Source organism: Schistocerca piceifrons, chromosome X (assembly GCF_021461385.2).
Source record: "Schistocerca piceifrons isolate TAMUIC-IGC-003096 chromosome X, iqSchPice1.1, whole genome shotgun sequence".
Classification (NCBI taxonomy): Eukaryota; Metazoa; Arthropoda; class Insecta; order Orthoptera; family Acrididae; genus Schistocerca; species Schistocerca piceifrons.
Genome location: NC_060149.1, coordinates 115,699,157 through 115,725,636, shown reverse-complemented (window position 1 = coordinate 115,725,636; position 26,480 = coordinate 115,699,157). Strand labels below are relative to the sequence as shown.

General features: G+C 43.9%; 1 protein-coding gene and 1 non-coding gene across 2 annotated transcripts in view; both read right to left on the bottom strand.

Annotated features, from left to right (window-relative positions):
• LOC124722205 overlaps positions 1–26,480 on the bottom strand; it is a 272,233-nt gene that overhangs the window by 24,386 nt on the left and 221,367 nt on the right. Inside the window, exon 4 of the mRNA XM_047247401.1 lies at positions 21,800–22,091. Within this exon, the coding sequence (XP_047103357.1) occupies positions 21,800–22,091 (292 nt within the window). The remainder of the gene's footprint in view (positions 1–21,799; positions 22,092–26,480) is intronic.
• On the bottom strand, positions 16,799–16,942 carry LOC124723947. The gene has a single exon (XR_007006594.1). It is a non-coding gene; the product is annotated as a small nucleolar RNA snR44 (small nucleolar RNA).

Genomic DNA, 26,480 nt, shown 5'->3' with positions numbered 1-26,480 from the left:
TACATAAATGATCTTTTGGATAGGGTGGATAGGAATGTGCGGCTGTTTGCTGACGATGCTGTCGTGTACGGGAAGGTGTCGTCGTTAAGTGACTGTAGGAGGATACAAGATGACTTGGACAGGATTTGTGATTGGTGTAAAGAATGGCAGCTAACTCTAAATGTAGATAAATGTAAATTAATGCTGATGAATAGGAAAAAGAATCCTGTAATGTTTGAACACTCCAGTAGTAGTGTAGCGCTTGACACAGTCACGTCGATCAAATATTTGCGCGTAACATTGCAGAGCGATATGAAGTGGGGCAAGCATGTAATGGCAGTTGTGGGGAAGGCGGATAGTCGTCTTCGGTTCACTGGTGGAATTTTGGGAAGATGTGGTTCATCTGTAAAGGAGACCGGTTATAAAACACTAATACGACCTATTCTTGAGTACTGCTCGAGCGTTTGGGATCCCTATCAGGTCGGATTGAGGGAGGACATAGAAGCAATTCAGAGGCGGGCTCCTAGATTTGCTACTGGTAGGTTTGATCATCACGCGAGTGTTACGGAAATGCTTCAGGAACTCGGGTGGGAGTCTCTAGAGGAAAGGAGGCGTTCTTTTCATGAATCGCTACTGAGGAAATTTAGAGAACCAGCATTTGAGGCTGACTACAGTACAATTTTACTGCCGCGAACTTACATTTCGCGGAAAGACCACAAAGATAAGACAAGAGAGATTAGGGCTCGTACAGAGGCATATAGGCAGTCATTTTTCCCCCTTTCTGTTTGGGGGTGGAACAGGGAGAGAAGATGCTAGTTGTGGTACGAGGTACCCCCGCCACACACCGTATGGTGGATTGCGGAGCATGTATGTAGATGTAGATGTAGATGTAGACGTACGTGTTCCATAGATCCTTTGAAGGATCCTTTTATGGAAATGATGTGGAACGAGTCAGTTTACAGAACATGTATACATGGTTAGTGTCAACATTAAGGAATTTTTTTTCTTACTCTCCATCAGTTCTGAAGTACAAATTCGTCGATCGAATAGAAGGAGTTCTCCAGGAGAAATAGTTTTAAGCTAGATTCAAAAACCTGCTTTGCTACCTGTCAAGCATTTTGCGCTACTGGTCAAATGATCAAAGATTCTTGTTGCTTTTACTGAACTCCTTACTGAGCCATTGATGATAGCTTGAATAAGTGGTAATAAAGGTCATTTTTCCCTCTAGTGTTGCAGGTACGGACATCACTGTTCTTCTTAAACTGTTATAGATTATCTATGACGAATTTCATTAGCGAATATATGTATTGTGTCGGCATAACTAAAGCATCTAGCTCCTGCCAGAGGTACCTACATGGCGCTCGTGGGTGAACATCACATATTATTCTTCGTGCTCGCTTTTGTGCATTCAGTGGTTTGCTTGTAACTTTCCCTTTAGCTCACAACTGCTGTGTTACTTTAGGCGTGTCACTGCATGCGACTGTGTCCACTGCTCTGGAGCTTCTACCGTGAAGTTTTAATTAACTCGTGTTTGTACAAGCACGAAAGTATCCACGTGGCGTCGAAGCTTGTTTAGTAATAGTTCCAACACGTGTGCGTTAATTTCAGTTAATGGACACAAAGTCAAGAATGCATTCCGCGAATATCAAACTGCTGGAGCAACAGCAACCTGTAGAACAAGAGAGACATTACCAATAGCAACAAGAGCAAAATCGAAAACTGTCTCAATAGAACTACACCAGAATCGGCAATAACGGCAGCAGATATTAAACCAAAATCTGCAGCAGCGAGTGCAGTTTACCCAAGAAACTTCAGCTTTGCTGCCATTTCCAGTGCCTGATATGCAAAATGAGAGCTGCGACGCTACATCAGCGTCGACCGAACCTGCGTTTTCAGGCAGGTAATATATTTGTTCGTAGCTTCAACGTTCCTAGTTGCTGTCTCACAACTGACAAATTACGATTTGATTTAAAATCTTAATTAACTCGCAGACAATAGTAGTATTCCGAACAAAGATATATTTACCATACTATCAAGCTCGTATGGCGCATAAACGTACTTAGAAGCAGCCAGGTTATAATTCATAAATCGTTGTTGTTGTGGTCTTCAGTCGAAAGACTGGTCTGATGCAGCTCTACGTGCTACTCTACCCTGTGCAAGCCTCTCATCGCCGAGTACCTACTGCAACCTACATTCTTCTGAAACTGCTTACTGTATTCATCTCTTTATCTTCCACTACGATTTTTACCCTCCACGCCGGCCGGTGCAGCCGAGCGGTTTTAGGCGCTTCAGTCTATAACCGCGCGACCGCTACGGTCGCCGGTTCGAATCCTGTCTCGCGCATGGATGTGTGTGATGTCCTTAGGTTAGTTAGGTTTAAGTAGTTCTAAGTCTAGGGGACTGATGACCTCAGATGTTAAGTCCCATAGTGCTCAGAGCAATTTCAACCATTTTTTTACCCTCCTCACTTCCCTCCAGTACCATATTGGTGATCCTTTGAAGTCTCAGAATGCGTCCTACCAACTGCTCCCTTCTTCTAGTCAGGTTGAGACACAATTTTCTTTTGTCCTCAGTTCTATTCAATATCTCCTCATTAGTTACGTGATCTATCCCTATAATCTTCACCATTCTTCTGTAGCACCACATTTCAAAAGCTTTTATTGTCTTTTTGTCTAAATGTTTCATTTCCGTACAATTCTACATTCAGTACAAATACTTACAGAAAATACTTCCTAACACTTAAACCTACATTGAGTGTTAACAAATTTCTTTTCTTCAGATACGCTTTTCTTGCCACTGGTAGTCTACATTTTATACCTTCTCTACTTTGACCATCATCAGTTATTTTGCTGCCCAAATAACAAAACTCATAGATTACTTTAAGTGCATCGTTTCTTGATCTAATTCCTTAGCATCATCCTGATTTGGTTCGCCTACATTTAATTATTCTCGTTTTCCTTTTGTTGATTTTCATATTATATCCTCGCTTCAACACGCTGTCCATTCCGTTCAACTGCTCTTCCAAGGTCTCTGACAGAATTGCAATGTCATCGGCAAATTTCAAAGTTATTTCTTCTACCTGATCTTTAATTCCTACTCCAAATTTTTGTTTGGTAACCTTTACTGCTTGGTCAATATACGGTGATAAGCTACAACCCTGTCTCACGCCCTTATCAACCACTGCTCTCCTTTCATGCCCCTCGCCTCTTATAACCGTCACCTGGATTTTGTCCAAGTTGAAAATAGCCTTTCGCTCCCTGTATTTGACTCCTGCTACCTCCATAATTTCAGAGAGAGTACTCGAGTCAACACTGTTAAAACCTTTCTCCTAAGTATACAAATACTACAACCCTTAACACACTTTCTAAGAGAAGTAGTGGGGTTAGTATCGCCTCGCGTGTTCCTACATTTCTCTGGAATCCAAACCGATCCTCCCAGGTTGTCTTCTGATAGTTTCTCCATTCTTCTTCTGTGTAGAAGTTGCGTCAGTATTTTGCAACCAGGGCTTATTAAACTGATAGCGCGGTAATATCCACGCCTCTCAGCACCTGCTTTTTTTGGAATTAGAATTTTATATTGTTCTTGAAGTCTGAGACTTTTTCGCCTTCATACATCTTGCACACTAGATGGAAGAGTTTTATCATTGCTGGCTCTCCCAAGGCTATCAGTAGTTCTGACGGAATGCCGTTTACTTCCGGGGTTTTGTTTCGACGGGTCTTTCATAGCTCAATCAAATTCTTCTCGCGGTATCATAGAGCCCATCTCATCTTCATCTACGTTCCATTCCAGTTCTTAATACTGCCTTCAAGTTCACCTCCCTTGTATAGAGCCTCTATATACTCCTGCCACAAGCCGGAGTGGCCGTGCGGTTCTAGGCGCTACAGTCTGGAACCGAGCGACCACTACGGTCGCAGGTTCGAATCCTGCCTCGGACATGGATGTGTGTGATGTCCTTAGGTTAGTTAGGTTTAATTAGTTCTAAGTTCTATGCGTCTGATGACCTCAGAAGTTAAGTCGCATAGTGCTCAGAGCCATTTGAACCATTTTTTGCTCCTGCCACCTTTCAGGTTTCCCTTTTTTGCTTGGGACTGGTTTCCCATCTGAGCTCTTGATACTGATACAGCTGCTTCTTATTCCTCCAAAGACCTTTTTCATTTTACTGTAGGCGGTATCTGTCTTTCCCCCAGAGATATATGCATCTAAATACTTGCATTTGTCCTCTAGCCATACCTGCTTAGCTATTTTGCACTTCCTATCAATCACAGTTTTAGACGTTTGTATTCCCTTTCTCCTGCTTCATTTGCTGCATTTTTATATGTTTCGTATCATCAATTAAATTCTATATATCTTGTGTTGTCCAAGGCCTTGTCTTTTTACCTGTCCGTGCAATATAGTAAAAAAGCACACTAAAATGCGTTATTTGACGTTATCAGATTCGTTGTAAGTTAATACGGATGAGTAGAAAGAACAAACCTGTAATGTTCGAAAGCACTATTAATAGTATCCACCTTCACACGATCAATCGCTAACGGCCTTGTCGCAGTGATAACACCGGTTCCCGTCAGATTCCCAATGTTAAGCACTGTCGGGCTTGGCTAGCACTTGGATGGGTGAACATACGGTCTGCCGAGCGCTGTTGGCAAGCGGGGTGCATTCAGCCATTGTGAAGCAAACGGATGAGGTACTTGACTGAGAAGTAGCGGCTCTGATCACGAAAACTGAAAACGGCCGGGAGTGCGGTGTGCTGAACTCCATATCCGCATCCAGTGACGCCTATAGGCTGAGGATGACACAGCAGTCGGTCACTACCGTTAGGGTCTTCCGAGATCTGTTCGGAAGAAGTTAAGCTCGGCGCATTCAAGTCGTTTACATATCTGGGCGTAGCGTTGAAAAGCAATATGAGATGGAACGAGCATGTGAAAACTGTAGTAGGGAAGGCAAATGGTCGACTTCGGTTTATTGGGAGAACATTAGGAAAAAGTGGTTCACCTGTAAATGAGGCCGCATATATGACGCTGGTGCGACCTATTCTAGAGTACTGATCGAGTGTTTGGGGTCTGTACCAGGTTAGATTGAAGGAGGACATCGAAACAAATTAAGAGGAAGTAGGTTCGAACAAAACTTAAGTGTTACGTAGATGCTTTGGGAACTCCGTAGGGAATCTCTGGAGGGAAATGAGCGTCCTTTTCGGGGAACACTACTGAGGAAATTCAGGGAACCGACATTTGAAGCTGACTGCCGAGCGATTAAGTTGCCGCCAACATACATCGTGCGTGGGGACCACGAAGATAAGGTACGAGAAATTAGAGCCCATACGGAGACGTACAGATAGTCGTTTTTCCCCCGCTCTGTATGATAGTGGAACAGGAGGGGAAATGACAAGTGATGGTACAGGTACCCTCCGCCACTCACCTTTCGGTGGCTTGTGGAGTATGTATGTAGATGTAGAAATTGTGCAAAGTGTAGAGAGTCATAATCGAACCCTGCCGTTCGTGACGTCATGACTTGTGGAGAGTGTGAGCCAGAGATTCAGCCTCAGACGTTAAAAGTACCAAACATATCATTAGAGTAGGTACTGCCCAATATTATAACTTATAAAGTTTCCGTTGTAACCCGATTGTACGTCCCCATTGTATTCATATGCCGGAACTCTGAAGTAAACACCGTAGTTGCTGTCCATAACCATGAAATAGCAGCCCTCAGCAAATTAATGTTTACGTTAGCAGTCTAGAACACGGATGTGCAATTCAGCTAGACACCTCTGTCTATTGTAAACGAACACACGTTTACCACCGTTGTTACTGACACAGCGTAGATTTATTACGGACAGTGGACATGCTAGTTCCCTAATAGGGCAGATAAACGTCTGAAATGCCAACATGAATGTGGGAGGAAAGTTGACATTGTGTGCCACAGAAAATCCTAAGGAATCTAATATATTTGATTCAGAAGCCTTGAATCTGCTAAGCTTCAAAATTCACAACACAGGGAACCCGATTTATGAAAGCAGTTCATTCGTAGATCTTTTGAAAGCTTACAATGTTTGTTCAGAAACTGGTTACATTGTACTAGTAATTTCCAAGCTCAACACACAATGAAATCTTTGGTAACATAATACCACGTTTCTATGGATCGAGATCAATTGGGTTTTCCTTTCGAGATGACCAGACGAAAGGAGCGGGACCGACTGCAAGCGCGAGTTGTCAATTTTATTTCAGCGAGCCAGTAGGTCACCCCTTCTGCCATAATATGCAAGACAATGTATCATTCATGGTCGGTGGCGATTTTAAATCCACAGTAAACGCTCGGTCTCAAGTAGATATTTATCAGCTCCCGGTCCAGTGGTATAAATAGCCATTATATCTTCAACCCAATAACTAGATAAAATAGATTAGGGAGATGTCTGCTTACAGCGACCTCTCGTAGAGGTATTTCCGAATACGTTTCTCATACTAAAAAATTATCTGTAGTGAACCCCTTGTCTATTCACGTTCAATCCAAGGAAACTTTTGCTTTTGCTTTAACGATAGATGAGTCGGAACACGGAAAATGTGGATTGTTAAAAACAACCGAAAACATATGCGTCAAAAATGTTACTATAAAATCGACATGGAAGGTCAGAGCTTAAATCGCATCAACACCGACGTCATTGGAGACGCAGTACAAACACGGATTTGGGAAGGATCGGTAAGAAAATCCTATCATTTTCAGAGGAACCATCCCGCCATTTACCTTAAGCAAATTAGGGAAATCGTGGTAACGTAAATCTTGATGGCTGGATGAGAATTTGAACCACCGTCCTTCCGAATATGAGTCCAGGATCTCAAAACCTCGCCACCGCCGGCTGGTGTGGCCGTGCGGTTCTAGGCGCTTCAGTCTGGAACCGTGTGACTGCTACGGTCGCAGGTTCGAATCCTGCCTCGGGCATGGATGTGTGTGATGTCCTTAGGTTAGTTAGGTTTAAGTAGTTCTAAGTTCTAGGGGACTGATGACCTGAGATGTTAAGTCCCATAGTGCTCAGAGCCATTTGAACCATTTGAACCTTCGGAAAATGAATCCTTTAGGCAAACATATTTTGAGAGCTTCATTTCTACCGTCGAAGTACATTATATCCGGCAATAACTGTGTATTTTTCATAGATCAGGTACTTATTTATACGAAGGTATGCTGAAAAGTAATGCCCTAGAATTTTTATGTGAAAATCTAAAGCATTCTAAATAAAACAAACGTTATTAACATTCTGCTTCTTTATTCTTCTTGTCTATATATTTATTCCCCCCCCCCTCCCCCCATGAACCATAGACCTTGCCGTTGGTGGGGAGGCTTGCGTGCCTCAGCGATACAGATGGCCGTACCGTAGGTTCAACCACAACTGACGGCTATCTGTTGACAGGCCAGACAAACATGTGGTTCCTGAAGAGGGGCAGCAGCCTTCCAGTAGTTGCAGGGGCAACAGTCTGGATCATTGACTGATCTGGCCTTGTAACACTAACCAAACCGGCCTTGCTGTGCTGGTACTGCGAACGGCTGAAAGCAAGGGGAAACCACAGCCGTAATTTTTCCCGAGGGCATGCAGCTTTACTGTATGGTTAAATGAGTTTTGCTATTTGGGGAGTAAAATAACTGATGATGGTCGAAGTAGAGAGGATATAAAATGTAGACTGGCAATGGCAAGGAAAGCGTTTCTGAAGAAGAGAAATTTGTTAACATCGAGTATAGATTTAAGCGTCAGGAAGTCGTTTCTGAAAGTATTTGTATGGAGTGTAGCCATGTATGGAAGTGAAACATGGACGATAAATAGTTTGGACAAGAAGAGAATAGAAGGTTTTGAAATGTGGTGCTACAGAAGAATGCTGAAGATTAGATGGGTAGATCACATAAATAATGAGGAGGTATTGAATAGAATTGGGGAGAAGAGGAGTTTGTGGCACAACTTGACAAAAAGAAGGGACCGGTTGGTAGGACATGTTCTGAGGCATCAAGGGATCACAAATTTAGCATCGGAGGGCAGCGTGGAGGGTAAAAATCGTAGAGGGAGACCAAGAGATGAATACACTAAGCAGATACAGAAGGATGTAGGTTGCAGTAAGTACTGGGAGATGAAGAAGCTTGCACAGGATAGAGTAGCATGGAGAGCTGCATCAAACCAGTCTCAGGACTGACGACCACAACAACAACAACAACATATATTTATTTCTTAACTTAATCACCCAGGCGACGAACACATTTCTGTCAACGAGAGACCAGGTTGTCGATACCGTCTCTGCAGAATGTTTGACTTTGTTGACGGAGCCACAACCTCACCTGTGCTTGCACCGCTTCAAGGTGTCAGATTGTTGCAGATGTCGTAGAGTTCTGTGTGATCTGGGGTTGTCATGCTGAAAGAGACGGTGCTCCATGTGTGGACGAACTCTTTGAATTCGAAACTCGATTACAGCACGCTGTTTCTCACGCACCGACAGATTTACGTTACACACCACCATGTTATACACGCTACAATTCGGAGCCCTCTAGCGGCAGATTATTGTAAAAGCTTAAAGAGGTTTCCAAAAAAAAAAAAAAAAAACAATGAAAATAAAACGAATTCCGGGGCATTACTTTTCAGCACGCACTTGTAGTATTCATAGTATCTCAGAATACTTCCTAACAGCACATTTACCGATTTCCTTAACGGAATACTTTGTGTGAACACTTCCCTCTTCCTTCTCTGATGATAAGTATTAGAATTCCACTGCCCTGGGCGTCGTGTTGTGCCGTCTGTCGTTATCATATTTTCAATTTTCTCAACTTATAAAATTTGAAAGCCTCTACTTCACTTTCTCCGTTGATTCTGGGTCAAATGGTTGAAATGTCTCTGAGCACTATGGGACTCAACTTCTGAGGTCATTAGTCCCCTAGAACTTAGAACTAGTTAAACCTAACTAACCTAAGGACATCACACACATCCATGCCCGAGGCAGGATTCGAATTGCGACCGTAGTGGTCTCGCGGTTCCAGACTGCAGCGCCTAGAACCACACGGCCACTTCGGCCGGCCCGTTGATTCTGTCAGTCATTTCTACGTCTCATAATCGTTAAATTCAATGACGTTAAAAGTAAGTTGTCGCATGCAGAATGAGATTTTCACTCCGCAGCGGAGTGTGCGCTGATATGAATCTTCCTGGCAGATTAAAACTGTGTGCCGGACCGAGACTCGGGACCTTTGCCTTTCGCGGGCAAGTGCTCTACCAACTGAGCTACCCAAGCACGACTGAGGTCCCGTCCTCACAGCTTTAGTTATGCCAGTACCTCGTCTTCTACCTTCCAAACTTTACAGAAGCTCTCCTGCGTTGGCAGGAGAGCTCGGCCGGCATGGTAGCTCAGCATGTCCGGTCAGAGGGTTAGCTGCATTCTGTAACAAAAAAAACTGAGTTAATGGATCAATGACGAACATAAAAAAACGGGTTGTCGCATCTTTCCGCTGAACACGTTTTTAGCTATGGATTATCCAGTTTCAACTCCAAAGTAACGACGCGCACTACTTGGAACTGGGCCCAGGGAGATGGAGTAATGATACCACATCTCCCGGCGGGTGGTGGTTCAAATTCTCGTGCAGCCATACAGCTTTATCATTTCCGTCATATCCCTAAATCGCTAAAGCGGGACTGTCCTTCTGAAAGAGCATTGCCGATTTCCTTCCCCAATCCGAGCTTATGCTTCTTCTCTAACGACGTCATTGTCGATGGGACGTTAAACCGTAGAGAGAGGAAGTGTGTGTGTGTGTGTGTGTGTGTGTGTGTGTGTGTGTGAGTGAGTGTGTGTGTGTGTGAGAGAGTGAGAGAGGGAGGAGGGGGGAGGGAGGGAGGGAAGGAGCAAAGGAGCAGTAGGGCAGCGTGGAGGGGGGAGGTGTGCTTGTATACAGTGTGAGAGTAATATGTTTTTCCCTCATTTGTAATCGAGCTCCAAATATGGTGTTTCAGTGAAGTGATTAAACACAGCGGAATGTTACACGTTGTAGCAAAGATCTGAATAATGTGATCGCTGTGGCTTTTAGTATTGACCTGCTCGAATGTGGGTGTACCGAAAACGTTCATTGAAGCTCCACATATGCCATTCGATGACAAACACGGTAGGAATGTGCGACAACACGTGATGTTCTATTCTGGGGAACAGGATTCTATAAGTACTGCATATGTTAACATACACAGTTTCTAACAAATATTTAGTTTCTTGCCAAATATATCTCCTTTATCACTTATGCGAATACGCTGGTGATAACTGTCTGTTACACGATATTGTTTCTTCAGCTACTTGTGCTTCTGTAGTCTTAATTAAACTTCAGACATTGGTTATATCCAACTGCAGAGTTTAGCGATAAATTACTGTGGTGTCACCGCCAGACACCACACTTGCTAGGTGGTAGCTTTAAATCGGCCGCGGTCCATTAGTACATGTCGGACCCGCGTGTCGCCACTGTGTGATCGCAGACCGAGCGCCACCACAAGGCAGGTCTCGAGAGACTGACTAGCACTCGCCCCAGTTGTACGGACGACTTTGCTAGCGACTACACGGACGAAGCATTGCTCATTAGCCGAGCCAATAGTTAGAATAGCCTTCAGCTAAGTCCATGGCTACGACCTAGCAAGGCGCCATTAGTAACATTGCATGTATCTATGGAGTCTCACTTATATCGTCAATAGCGATGTACCAAGGATGGAATAAAGTTAAGTATTCCAGAAGCTACGTACTTTTCTTTATAACATTCATTACGCATCCTGTTACAGACCTATAACTTGCCTGCTAAACGCGTGCCTTTCTGCTACTTCCGTGGCGTGGCTGTCTTGCTACGCCACAACAATTACCTTGATGGGTTGTAGAACAGACACATTTCTGTATTTTTATTCGGTTTTAGTCGTTTCAGCTGGGCTGATAAGTAACGCTATACGGCAGGGAATCAATACTTGCCACTGCCCATCCCTCTAAACGAGACTGTAGAACTACGATCTGTGATGTAACAGCTCAGATAAGTAGCCGCTAGCATGCTCCATAGTTGGAAGTCTGTATTATACAGGGTGTTTCACATTTCCCATTACAGGTTTTTAGGGGTTGTAGGAACCCATATCCGGAAATGAATGATTCGGATGTAAAATCAATTTGAGGATCGGATAACTTTCCAATGTCCCTCTTCAAGATACGAACACAAAGGAGACAATGAAGTTTGACTTGTCTGCTCTGCAGGAGCTTCTCCGTATGACGACCCTACCGTTCGTTGCACCAGGTCTATCTGCTCACACAATCCACCAAGCCTGATGCCTCTCCATGGTGAATCACATTCAACCCTCTTAGTTGCGAACTCACCATTTTCTCGCAGCCGTTGATGTCGTGGGACAAAAATGGAATGTGGCGGACTGAGGTAATCCTGAAACAGTTTTCAATACATTGGTTGGGCAGTCCTACCATTACGTATCGTATTGTTAACTGAGAGATTTGAAAGTGATCATACCTTCAAACTTATTTTATATCCAAACGGTACATTTCAGCCGCGCGGGATTAGCCGAGCGGTCTAGGGCGCTGCAGTCACGGACTGTGCGGCTGGTCCCGGCGGAGGTTCGAGTCCTCCCTGTGGCATGGGTTCTTGTGTGTTTGTCCTTAGGATAATTTAGGTTAAGTAGTGTGTAAGCTTAGGGACTGATGACCTTAGCAGTTAAGTCCCATAAGATTTCACACACATTTGAACATTTTTTGGTATATTTCTGGGTATGTTTCCTCATCAAACCGTCATGTACAAAGTCCCCTGTACAACCCCTGGAAGCCTGTAATAGGAATTATGAAATACCCTGTACATCTAAACACAATCTGCAGGAGATACAGTAAAACGTATAAACGTTTATTAATATAAGTACCAGTCCCGACATTGGTCTTTCAAACTTATTTCCAACGCATTTCGAACTGTACAAACTGCTCACAGGATACTGAATTCACTCAAAGTTCAAACAATCAGATAATAAAATATACTGGATAAAGTGCATCCAAATCCTGCCTGGATAACTATGCGTGATAAAGCGTTGCCTCTAGGACAGAGAGAATACGCCTGGGGGATTTACGACGAGGGTCAGTGTGCTGGCCACCCTGGATGTGGTTTTTAGGTGGTTTTCCACATCCAACTAGGTGAATACCAGGCTGGTACCCAATTCCCGCCTCAGTTACACGATTCGCAAGAATTTAGAAAACTTTCGGCCACTTTCACTACATGTAGACGATTGGGGCACGCATATTCCATCCCAAGGGAGGGGGGGGGGGGGAGAGCTAACATGGTGGTGACATGAAGGGCAACCAGTCACCCCTTAAATTATCCACGCCACACCTGTTAATAACCATGCCGATCGTATGCCAATGAGGGACGAAGGCAGAAGAAAATGATGATGATTAGTACCTACAGCTCGAAATACTCTGTTTGAATAAAAGGAAGTGAAGCACCCAGAATAAATGGTCTGCCATCACCTTAACTTTTGATGGGTGTGCAAATGTTTGGAGCTGCAATTCCCTGTGGCAGGCAGGACAGTCAACATAGCCTCACCTTAATGCGGCTGTTAGGCGCGTTAATGTGGGGCTGGGGAGGGCACTGATGGCGGAGGGCATGGATCACATCTCAGTGGTGCCAGTTGGGTCTATCAGTAGATGGGGTTTCACTAGACATTGCCTGCACCTCAATAGGTATGGGAAGGGGAGGCTGGCTAAGCTTATAGGTGACAGTGTAGTGGGTGGTGGTGGTGGTGGTAGTGGTATCACTCATGGAAAAATTCCTATAGTACTTGGAGTTAGAGCTGCACCTTTTTTAGACTGAAGTCAGCTGATAGGTATACGTGCTTAAAGGAAGTGCCTCTAACTAAGGGCTCACCTCCAGGGGATGTAATGTTTCTAAATAGAGAAGGAATTAGCATATTTCATCAAAATATAAGAGGTATTAGAGATAAAGTTAGTGAACTGCTAATAGATGCTAACTCTGAAATTATTGGTATATCTGAGCACCACTTAAATAATTTGATAATTCAGAGGCTTCCTTTACCAGGCTACAGATTAGCTGGCTGTTTCTCAAGGAGTTCCTTGCGGGCTGGGGGAGTGGCTCTGTACGTAAAAAACAGTATTTCATTTGAGACCATAGACGTATCACGACACTGCACTGAACAGATATTTGAAAGTTGTGCAGCATTAGTTGAATTTAGTGAAACTAAACTTCTAATTGCTGTTGTTTGTAGGTCCCCAAACTCCGACTTCAGAGCATTTTTGCTTAAGCTAGATAGGGTTCTTGATACACTTTGTAGGAAGTACCAGAAAGTAGTTCTATGTGGTGACTTCAATATTAATTTTGTACATGATTGTGCAAGAAAAAGGATGTTGGTAGATCTCCTAAATTCATATGATCTGATGCAAACTGTGTTTTTTCCAACTAGGGTGCAGGGGAACAGTAACACAGTCATAGACAATATTTTTATTCATTCTTCATTACTAGATGGGCATTCTGTTAGTAAAAGGGTGAATGGCCTTTCAGACCATGATGCACAAATTTTAACACTAAAAAGTTTTTGTACTCTAACCAATGTCGTATTTAATTACAAACTACGTAGGAAAGTTAATCCAACAGCAATAAAGAGTTTTTCAAAACTTGTCAAGGAACAAGAGTGGCAAGATGTTTATAGTGCCGATAATATGGATGATAAATACAATGCTTTCCATAACACATTTCTCATGTTCTTTGAGAGTTGCTTTCCATTAGAACATTCTAAACGGGGTACTAGCAGTAATGGACAGCCCGGTTGGCTGACTAGTGGGATAAGGATATCATATAGAACAAAGCGGGAATTATATCAAAATGTTAGAAGTAGTCGCAATCAAGGAGGAGGAGGAGGAGATTAGTGTTTAACGTCCCGTCGACAACGAGGTCATTAGAGACGGAGCGCAAGCTCGGGTGAGGGAAGGATGGGGAAGGAAATCGGCCGTGCCCTTTCAAAGGAACCATCCCGGCATTTGCCTGAAGCGATTTAGGGAAATCACGGAAAACCTAAATCAGGATGGCCGGAGACGGGATTGAACCGTCGTCCTCCCGAATGCGAGTCGCAATCAAGCTGCAGTAGCCCATTACAAACAGTAATGTAAGGTACTTAAAAATGTTATTAGCAAGGCAAAAAGTATGTGGTATGCAAATAGAATAGCTAATTCACAGGATAAAATTAAAGCCATATGGTCAATTGTGAAGGAAGTGTCTGGTCAGCAGCACAAGGTTGACTATATATAGTCAGTTTGCAGTAATAATATTTCTGTTACTGATAAATCAGATATATGTACAGTATTTAACAACCATTTTCTGAGCATTGCTGGTGAATTAAATAAAAATTTAGTATCTACAGAAAATCATATAAATTTCTTAACAAATGCCTTTCCGAGATTGACGTCTGAAATACTCCTCTGTGATACAGACAAGAGGTAGATTGAGACAATAATCAAATCACTGAAGACTAAGGACTCTCATGGTTATGATGGAGTGTCTAGTAGAATATTAAAGTACTGTGCTGCACACGTTAGACCTGTATTTAGCCATATTTGTAATTTTTCCTTTAGGAATGGTCAGTTTCCTGAGCGATTAAAGTACTCAGTAGTAAAGCCTCTTTATAAAAAGGGCGAAAGGGATAATGTAGATAATTTTAGACCTATTTCTAGGCCATCAGTGTTTGCAAAAGTTATCGAAAAGGCTGTGTATGTAAGGTTAATTGATCATTTTATATCACACGGTTTGCTATCAAATGTACAGTTCAGCTTTAGAAGTCGTTTGACAACTGAAAATGCTATATTCTCTTTTCTCTGTGAGGTTCTGGATGGGCTAAACAAAAAGTTTCGAACGCTTGGCGTAGGCATTTGACTGTGTTGATCACACAATATTGCTCCAGAAGCTGGACCATTACGGAATAAGGGTAGTAGCTCACAATTGGTTCACCTCTTACTTTAGCAACAGGCAGCAAAAGGTCATTATTCACAATGTTGATAACGGCTGTGATGTGGGATCTGAGTGGGGTACTGTCAAGTGGGGGGTGCCCCAGGGATCAGTGTTGGGGCCGCTCCTGTTTCTTATTTATATAAATGATATGCCCTCTAGTATTATGGGTAACTCTAAAATATTTCTGTTTGCTGATGACACTAGCTTGGTAGTAAAGGATGTTGTGTGCAACATTGACTCGGTTTCAAGTAGAGCAGAACATGATCTCAGTTCATGGCTTGTAGAAAATAAACTAACGTTAAATCTCAGTAAGACTCAGGTTTTACAGTTCCTAACACACAATTCAACAAAACCTGAAGTTTTAATCTCACAGAACGGGCATATGATTAGTGAAACTGAACAGTTCAAATTCCTAGGTGTTCAGATAGATAGTAAGCTGTCGTGGAAAGCCCACGTTCAGGATCTTGTTCAAAGACTTAATACTGCCATTTTCACTATTCGAACGGTATCGAAAGTGAGTGATATTTCGACACGTAAATTAGTCTCCTTTGCTTATTTTCATTCACTTATGTCGTATGGTATTATGTTTTGGGGTAACGCTTCCCATTCTAGAAGGATATTTTTGGCTCAGAAACGGGCGGTTCGGGCAATAAGTGGTGTGAGTTCACGAACCTCTTGTCGACCTCTTTTCACGAGTCTGGGTATTTTGACATTGGCCTCTCAATATGTATATCCCTTATTGTCGTTTCTTGTTACCAATATTAGTTTATTTCCAAGAATAAGCAGCTTTCACTCGGTTAATACTCGGCAGAAATCAAACCTCCATTTGGATCGGACTTCCTTAACTCTTGTGCAAAAAGGTGTGCAGTATACTGCTGCATCCATTTTCAATAAGTTGCCACTCGAATTCAAAAATCTTAACAGCAATCCACGCGCTTTCAAATCGAAACTGAAGAGTTTCCTCATGGGTCACTCCTTCTATTCTGTCGAGGAGTTCCTTGAAAAATTAAGATGATTCTCATTGTATTGCTGATAGCGTGTGCTTAAACTTATGGACTGATTTTCTTTCAGGTTCATGAACGTTTATTTTTATCTGTTATTACTTTTTATGTTGTAAGTTCATGTATTGACACGTTCCATGACCTTGGAGATTTGCTCCTCAATTTGGTCCTACGGAACTTGACATTTAAATAAATAAATAAAATAAAATAAGCACATTAGTGTTGTTCGGGTTTAGTTTTGTTGGCATGCATGGTAGAGTATATAGGCGGCGTGAACAGCGAAAAATGTTGAGTGATCTCTGTGAAGGACATGGAGATGCCGCGGACTTGTGTAGGACAGCATTATCAGCACCTGACAGAATTTGAAATGGACCTCATTGTGGTTCTTTATTTGGCTTGCTGATCCAATAGTGCAATATCCATATTTCTTGGTATTCGGATGTGACATATTCGGATGTGACATTGGTCCAGTGATGCTAATGTGAGGGCAGGCATATTCGTCGTCAACGTTGCAGTTGACCACACGTGACCAACACAAGAGGATTGCCGCTCTAATCTGCGGCAGGTATCTGAGAACAAGTCACCCACTTTTTCTGGAATTGTAATAACTTGTTCCTCTGTACATGAACATCACATCTACCAATTTTCGTCCCATACGGGGAATTCCTTCATGGTGATTTTCTTTTGGCTGTGTACAGATGTTTGTAGACTCCTCTTCCTGGAGCTTTACATTTAAAAAAATAATTAGGAAAAAGTCGAAAATCTTAAACAATTAAGAAATAAAAGAACTTATAGCTCTCTGTTCTCTACTGCTGTTCTGTGGAAGTTGTCCTCTACGATAAAGCTTCCTCTACTTTAAAGAAAAAGAAACGATACAAAAATAAAAAAGGTTTTTCAATCTCCCTGGCAGATTAAAACTGTGTGCCGGACTGAGACTGGAACGCGGGACCCAAGTTCGAGTCTCGGTCCGGCACACAGTTTTAATCTGCCAGGAAGTTTCATATCAGCGCACACTCCGCTGCAGAGTGAAAATCATTCAGGTTTTTCAAAACTGTGTGTCTTACACCCAACTCACTTTTCTCGTAGTTGTTCTCTATTTGAAGTGCACCAACACTCATGGGTAAGTCATATAATTGATAGTATTACGTCTAGATAGTTCTAGAAATGGTTCCTATTGTGTGTCTTGTAGCGCAGTTTGCGTTTCAGCTGCTCGTCTGGTGGCAATATTTAAAATTTGCTGCCAGACAAGTGTTGCTGTCGTGCTTTACCACCGTATACATACGTCCATAGGGCGAAATATGCTCGTGAATTCGCTAGTACTCGGGAGGTTCTGTATAAGATTGCAAACTTTTTGCGCGTCTGCTTCTGTACTTGAGCTTCATCTTAACAAAGGTGTGAGGGATGCAGAATGCGGTGGTGCAACGTTCATAATAAAGGCTACTTCGTTGTCTGATGTTGAAAAGCAATTCGCCAATGGGAACTGTTTCATTTACTATTTCGTACAGTGTCTCAAGCAGCTAAAGAAATCAAGGAGGAATCTGGGAAGGGAATTAATGTTCACAGAGAAGAAATAAAATGTTTTAGATTTGACGATGAGATTGTAACTCTGTGAGAGACGGCAAAGGACTTGGAAGATCAGTGACCGGAATGGATACTGTTTTGAGAAGAGTTTATAAGATGAACATAAATAAAAGTAAAACAGAGATAATAGAATACAGTAGAATTAAATCAGGCGATGTTCATGGAATTAGATTAGGAAATTAGATATTAAACGTAATACATGAGTTTTGCTACTCTGATAGAAAAATACAAGGGGCGATCAAGATGTTCCCGTTTCAATGCCTTGCTTTTGTGTATGTGCAACGTAGCGTGACTCCGATGCGGGTATAACACTGACATGTAGGCAAGGGACTAGTTTGGCACTGGTGTCTTTCCGACATGCACGCAGTAAACGCAGAAACGTGAACTATGGCGACATTATTACCAAATGTGTTCAAAGAGGACCATCTTGCTGTTACTCTTTCCTTGGCAGCCGAAGTTCAAAGACCGGTAGACATCCACCGGAGAACGAAGAATATTTATGGAGCAGCATGTGTTGAAAACCACCGTTGTGAAATGGGTGCTGCTGCTTCATAATAACGCACGTCCCCTTATCGCAAATGTCGTTACACAGAAGTTACGCCAGCTCAACTGAGGACCACTCGAGCACAGCAACCACCCTATAGTCTGATCTGTACCCAAGTGATTATCTCGCTTTCAGTTCCTTAAAAAAGGCCTTGGAGAGTGGATGATTCCTTTCGCTCGAGGATGTGCAGCGGGTAGTTACGGACTTTTTCACCCAGCAGGATATGGTGATTTACCAAAACAGTTTGGTGCGTCGGTGGGGTGGTTGCCGCAATGCTCACGGCGATTTTGCCTGGTTGGCGTACAGATTCTGGACCGTACGGCCTTCGAACGGGAGGTTTTTGATCGCTTCTTATAACTGACGATGGCAGAACTAGAGAGGATATAAAATGCAGAGTGGCAACAGTAAGAAAAGCTTTCCTGAAAAAGACAAACTTGTTTAAATCCAGTATTAAGTCAACTGTAAGAATATCTTTTCTAAAAATATTTGGTTGGCTTAGAGCTTTGAACGGAGGTTGTAAGCTGGACGATAAACAGTTGAGACAAGAAGAGAACTGAAGCTTTGGAAATGTTTTGCTGTAGAAGAATGTTGAATACTGAATGGGTGAATCGAATAACTAACGAATAGGTATTGAATCGAAATAGATAAAATAGAAATTCAACTTGACTAAAAGAAGGCTTCAGATGATAGGACACATTAAGGAATAGATAATTTGGCAACAGAAGGAAGTGTGGGGGATAAAAACTGTAGAGGGAGACGAAGGCTAGAACACAGTAAGCAAGTGCAAATTCATGTAGGTTGCAGTAGTTAAGCAGAGGTGGAGCGGCTCGCACAGAATAGACTAGCGTGCAGGGCTGCAACAGACAAGTTTTTGGACTCAGGCCACAACAAGGAAGAAGCTACGCAGCCGTCACATGGATCGTTCTTCTGCATATTTGGCAAATGTTACTCCAATACCCTTTTCGGTATTTTCATTCTACTTGATCACGTGTGGAGTCCCTCGTAAGGATCCCATTCACTGAGGTGACAAGTCATGGGATGCACATATATACAATACTGGCCATTAAAATTGCTACACCACGAAGATGACGTGCTACAGACCCGAAATTTAACTGACAGGTAGAAGATGCTGTGATATGCAAATGATTAGCTTTTCAGAGCATTCAAACAAGGTTGGCGCCGGTGGCGACACATACAACATGCTGACGTGAGGAAAGGTTCCAGCCGATTTCTCATACACAAACAGCAGTTGACCGGCGTTGCCTGGAGAAACGTTGCTGTGATGCCTCGTGTAAGGAGGAGAAATGCTTACCGTCTCGTTTCCGACTTTGATAAAGGTCGGATTGTAGCCTATCGCTATTGCGGTTTATCGTATCGCGACATTGCTACTCGCGTTGGTCGAGATACAATGAGTGTTAGCAGAATATGGAATCGGTGGGTTCAGGAGGGTAATACGGAACGCAGTGCTGGATCCCAACGGCCTCGTCTCACTAGCAGTCGAGATGACAGGCATCTTATCCGCCTGGCTGTAACGGATCGTGCAGCCACGCCTCGACCCCTGAGTCAACAGATGGGGACGTTTGCAACACAACAACCATCTGCACGAACAGTTCGACGACGTTTGCATCAGCTCCGAGACCATGGCTGCGCTTACCCTTGACGCTGCATCACAGACAGGAGCGCCTTCGATGGTGTACTCAACGACGAACCTGGGTGCACGAATGGCAAAACGTCATTTCTTCGGATGAATCCAGGTTCTGTTTATAGCATCATGATGGACGCCTCTGTGTTAGGCGACATCGCGGTGAACGTACATTGGAAGCGTGTATTCGTCATCGTCATACTGGCGTATCACCCGGTGTGATGGTATGGGGTGCCATTGGTTACACGCCTCGGTCACCTCTTGTTCGCATTGACGGCACTTTGAACAGTGGACGTTACATTTAAGATGTGTTACGACCCGTGGCTCTACCATTCATTCGATCCCTGCGAAACCCTACATTTCATCAGGATAATGCATACCGCATGTTCCACGTCATGCACGAGCCTTTTTTGGGCACCGAAAATGTTCGACTGCTGCCCTGGCCAGTACATTCTCCAGATCTCTCACCAATTGAAAACGTCTGGTCAATGGTGGCCGAGCAACTGGCTCTTCACAATACGCCAGTCACTACTCTTGATGAACTGTGGTATCGTGTTGAAGCTGCATGGGCAGCTGTACCTGTACACGCCATCCAAGCTCTGTTTGACTCAATGCCCAGGCGTATCAAGGCCGTTATTACGGCCAGAGGTGGTTGTTCTGCGTACTGATTTCTCAGGATCTATGCACCCAAATTGCGTGCAAATGTAATCACATGTCAGTTCTAGTATAATATATTTGTCCAATGAATACCTGTTTAACATATGCATTTCTTCTTGGTGTAGCAATTTTAATGGCCAGTAGTGTAGATGGCAGTAGTATTGCGTACACGAGGCACAAAAGAGAAGTGCATTGGCGGAGGTGATTCATGTGAAAAGGCTTCCGACGTGATCATTGCTGCACGAGGGTAATTAACAGACTTTGATCACGGAATAGTAGTTGTGGCTAGGTGCATGGGCTGCCGAATTTCGAAAATTGTCAGGGAATTCAGCATTCCGAGGTCTGCAGCGTCAAGGGTGTGTCGAGAATGCAGAATTTCAGGTATTACCTCTCACCACGGACAACACAGTGGCCGATGGCCTTCAGTTAACGACCGAGAAAGTGATGTCTGTGTAGTTTTGTCAGTGGTAACATTCAAGCAAATAACCACAGAAATCACAAACGACGAACGTATCCATTAGGGCAGTGCGGCGAAATTTGGCGTTATTGGGCTAAGGCAGCACAGAACCAACGCGAGTGCATTTGCGAACATCGTTTGGGCCCTTAGACAACTGGAAGAACGTGGCTTTGTCAGATGAGTCCCGATTTCAGTTGGGAACAGCTGATCGTATGTTTCAAGTGAGGCGTAGCCCCACGAAGCCATGGATTCAAGTTGTCAACAAGGCACTGTACAAGCCGGTGATGGCTCTGTAATGGTATGGGCAGTGTTGGAATGTACTGGTCCTCCGGAACGGATCATTGACTAGAAACAGTTATGTTCGGCTACTTGGAGACAATTTTCAGCCATTCATGGACTTTATGTTCCCAAACAAAGATGGAATTTTTATGAACGGCAATGTGCCATGTCACCGGGTTCGCAATTGGTTTGAAGGATATTCTGGACAGTTCGAGCGAATGATATGGCTAGCCATCGAATATTTATGAGACATAATCGAGAGATCAGTTCGTGAACAAAATCATGCACCGGAAACACTTTCGCAATTATGGACGGCTATAACAGCAACATGGCTCAGTGTTTCTGCAGGGGATTTCCACCGATTTGCTAAGTCCATGTAACGTCGAGTTAGTCCACTAAGCCGGGCAAAAGGAGCTCCGACACAATATTAGGAGGTATCCAATGACATTTTTCACCTCAGTTTAAATCCGTGCAATGGTACTTTTGATATATTCTTAATCTATGTAGCTTATTTCTGAATAATAATGCCCCACGTATGTTATGTGGTTACTAAGCGGACCTAAGTTAACTGGAGGACTCATGGTCCGTCTTTTGTTGATGCTATCGTCGATGATCTTAGCATTGCGTTTAATACTGATGGCCCGAAAGGGCGCCCGTTACGTAGGCAGGGGGTTAGTGGATGGTGTACGCACCTTGTCGTAGTAGCAGGGGAAGCGTGAAGGTGCGGTGCTGTTGCGTCCATCCTGGCCGTGCGAATCCGCGAAGGCGCGACACTCGCCCTGCAGCGTGTTGACGCAAGCCTCAAGATTGATGAAGAGGCGCGACCGGTTGAAGATTGTGATGTTCTCCTGTGCGGGCGCCACAAGTTGGTCTGGGTCAGCAGGCCGCGGGCCGTTGGCCAACTTCCACAGCACGCTGAAATTCATCGTCGGTTGCGGCACCTCGTCCGCGTTCACCAGCGTTCCGTTGATGCAGTCTCCGCCCCTGTTGGCGAAATAGAGGGGATGTTTAGCTTATGGTAGTTGTAATTCAACTATACACACTTATAACAATACCAGATTAACGCGCGAGCTGTCACCATCTCTGAGGGAAAAGAAAATCACATAGTCTACCTTACCACAAACAGTAGCTACAGAGTGTACAAAATAGTATGGCACGCCAGTTATCGCTACATAATGCATACTGTGTTCTTCGTTTGATGCAATGAAATGATGGCCTGGCATTATTGGCCTGGAGATCCCGTCCAGGATAGCTCGGTTCCGTGATGCAAGTCCTTCTATTTGACGTCATTTCTACAACTACACAGATACTCCGTAAGCTACCGTACGGTGCGTGGCAGATGGTATCCTGTACCACTAATATTTATTTCCTTTCTTGTTAAAACTCGCAAACAAAGTGAGGGAAAAACTACTGCCTATGTGCCTCGGTCCTTGCCGGAGTGGATACACCAGTTCCCGTGAGATCACGCTGTTGGGCGTGGCCGACGCTTGGGTGAATGACCATCCAGCCGCCGTGCGCTGTTGCCATTTTTCGGGGTGCACTCTGCCTCGTGATGCCAATTGAGGAATACCATCTTACGACCGGGAGAGCGGTGTGCTGACCCCACGCCCCTCCTATCCGCAGCCTCCTCTGAGGATGACACGGCGGTCGGATGGTCCCGGTAGGCCACTCGTGGCCTGACGACGGAGTGCTACATGCCTCGGTAAGAGTCCTAATTTCTCGTATCTTATCTTCGTGGTCCTTACGCGCAATGTATGTTGGCGGCAGTAGAATCGATCTGCAGTCAGCTTCAAATAGCGGTTCTCTAAATTTTCTCAATAGTGTTTCTCGAAAAGAACGTCGCCTTCCCTCTGGGGATTCACATTTGAGTTCCCGAAGCATCTCCGTAACAAATCTATCAGCGCGCCTCTGAAATGCTTCGACGTCTTCCTTCAATCCGCCATGGTACGGACCCCCAACACTCGAGCAGTACTCAAGAATAGGTCGCTCTAGCGTCCTATATGCGGTCTCCTTTACAGGTGATAAACTCTTTCCTAACATTCTTCCAATAAAACTAAGTGGACCATTCGACTTGCCTACCACAGTTCTCACATGCTGGCTCCATTGCGTATCACTTTGCAACGTTAGGCCCAGATATTTAAACGACTTGACTGTGTCAGGCAGTATACTAGTAATACTATATCCTAACATAACAGGTTTGTTCTTCCAGGCCGGCCGGTGTGGCCGATCGGTTCTAGGCGCTTCAGTCTGGAACCGCGCGACCACTATGGTCGCAGGTTCGAATCCTGCCTCGGGCATGGATGTGTGTGATGTCCTTAGGTTAGTTAGGTTTAAGTAGTTCTAAGTTCTAGGGGACTGATGACCTTAGAAGTTAAGTCCCATAGTGCTCAGAGCCATTTTTGTTCTTCCAGCTCATCCGCATTAACTTACATTTTCCCCATTTAGAGTTAGCTGCCATTCATCACACCAACTGCAATTATTGTCTAAGGCGTCGTGTATCTTCCTACAGTCACTCAACTTCGACACCTCACCGTACACCACAGCATCATCAGCAAACAACAGCAGATTGCTGCCCATCCTGTCCGCCCAATCATTTATGCGTACAGAAACAGCAACGCTCCTATTACAGCCGGTTCTAGGCGCTCAGTCTGGAACCGCGCGACTGCTACGGTCGCAGGTTCGAATCCTCCCTCGGGCATGGATGTGTGTGATGTCCTTAGGTTAGTTAGGTTTAAGTAGTTCTAAGTTCTAGGGGACTGATGACCACAGATGTTGAGTCACATAGTGCTCAGAGCCATTTGAACCTATTACAGTTCCCTGGGGCACTTCTGACGATACCCTTGTCTCTGATGAATGCTCGCTGTCGAGGGCAACATACTGGGTTCTATTATTTAAGAAGTCTTCGAGCCATTCACATATCTGTGAACTTATTCCATATGTTCCTACCTTCGTTAACAGCTGTAATGGGGTACCGTGTCAAATGCTTTTCGGAAATCTAGAATAAAGGAATCAGCCTGTTGCCCTTCAGACATACGAGGGTTATTCCAAAAGTAAGGTCCGATTGATTGCCAAATTGAAACCACAGTGAACATCAGAAATGTTTTACTTGTAACAATTAGCTACACCTTTCAGCTACTTCTCTACGTAGTCGCCGTTCTGACTTAGACTTTTGTCATAGAGTTGTACCAACTTTTCAATAGCCTCATCATAGAAGGCAGCCGCCAGTGCTTTCCGCCAATTCTCCACGCTGGCCTACACCTCGTTGTCTGTGTCAAAATGTTGTCTTCAAAGACAGCGGTTCATGTGACCAGAGATGAAACTCAGGGGGAGACAATTGCGGACTGTATTGTGGGTAATCTAACATTTCCATTTGAAAACGATGCAGGAGCATCTTCATTGCCCCTGCAGAATGCGGCTGAGAATTGTCGTGAAGACGAAACAGCACGACAGTTATGTAATGTTGGCTGCATAGCTTCAGGCGAAATTTCTCACCAGGCCCTCGTACTTGGCGGCAGACACTATTTTCTAGACATCTTTACGCACTCACTGCGAGCTCAGAAATGAGAAGAGCGACGTGATGCTAACTGGGGTTATACTAGAGACACTACCCAACACATCTGTGCAAAGCTTTATCGGATTTTCATAGTCGTTTCCATTTCGCGACCGATCGGACCTTACTTTTGGAATAACCCTCGTAGTTCGCAGTTTATCACGAACTGAGAATGCTTTCAAGGATTCTGCAGCAAACCGAAGGGATATTTGTCTGTAATTTTGCGGGTCCGTTCTTTTACCCTTCTTGTATACTGCAGTCGCCTGCGCTTTTTTCCAGTCACTAGTGACTCTGTGCTGCATGAGAGATTCACGACTAATGCAGGCTAGGTAAGAGGCCAGTGCCATAGAATACGTGTTATGAATCCGATCTGAGATTCCATCCTGACCTGATGGTTTATTTGCTTTCATTCTTCCGGTTGTTTCTCTACGCCAGTGATGCTTATTACTATGCCATTCATGTGGGAGTCTGCCTGATGGTCAAATGACGCTTTGTTAGCGAGACTTTCCTATGTGAACGATTTCTTGAAGGTGAACTTTAAAACTTCGGCTTTCGTTTTCCTATCTTCCAGAGCCACACCAGACCGGCCAGTAAGGGACTGATTGAAAACCTTAGATCCGGTTAGCGATTTTACATATGACAAGAATTTTCTTGGGTTCTCTGTCAGATGTTTTGCTATGGTGGGACGGTGGTAGTTGTACGCTTCGCACATAGATCTTCTCACAGATGCACTAATCTCTATTAACATTCGCTTGTCGTCTTTTGAACCGAGAGTGCAACAACCTCTGCTTCCTTAGCATCTTCTGAAAAAAAAAAATGGCTCTGAGCACTATGGGACTTAACTTCTGAGGTCATCAGTCCCCTAGAACTTATAACTACTCAAACCTAACTAACCTAAGGACATCACACACATCCATGCCCGAGGCAGGATTCGAACCTGGGACAGTAGCGGTCGGCCAGCCACATTTTCCGAATTTCGTTATTAAACCATGGTGGATCTTTCCCATTCTTTATCCATTTAGTAGGCACACAACTCTCCAGACCACGATTTACAATCTGCTTATACTTTGCCCATGATTTCTCTACATTCATCTTACTGGAACTAAGTGATGTCAGTTCACTGTCTAGGTGAGATGCTAACAACTGCTTATCTGCTCGGTCTAGCAGGAACACTCTCTTAGCCTTCTTGACTCATTTATTAACTGTCGTAATCATAGTTCCTATAATGACATCATGATCGCTAATCTCCGTTTCTATACTGACATTGTCGATACGGTCCGGTATGTTCGTAGCTAGAAGGTCTAAGATATTTCTTTGCGTGGGGGCTGCGGATCTAGCTGCTGAAGACAGGTTTCAGAAAACGTGTTCAAAAGTGATTCGCATGACTGTCTGTCTTTACCCATCGCAGTGAGTCCATAGACATCCCAGTCTATACTCCGCGCGACTGCTACGGTCGCAGGTTCGAATCCTGCCTCGGGCATGGATGTGTGTGATGTCCTTAGGTTAGTTAGGTTTAAGTAGTTCTAAGTTCTAGGGGACTGATGACCACAGATGTTAGGTCCCATAGTGGTCAGTGCCATTTGAACCATTTGAACCCAGTCTATACTCGGTAGGTTAAAGTCGCCTTCAACTAGTATTGCACGATCTGGGTATTTACGCGCTATTAGCCTTAGACTTTCTTTGAATAACTATGGAACTGTCACAATGGAATCGGGTGGCCGGTAAAAGCATCCAGCAGTTAGAATGGTTTCACCTACATCTGCTACAAGCGACCAGATAACTTTACTGTCACACTCAACTTCGACCTCAATAGAGACAATATT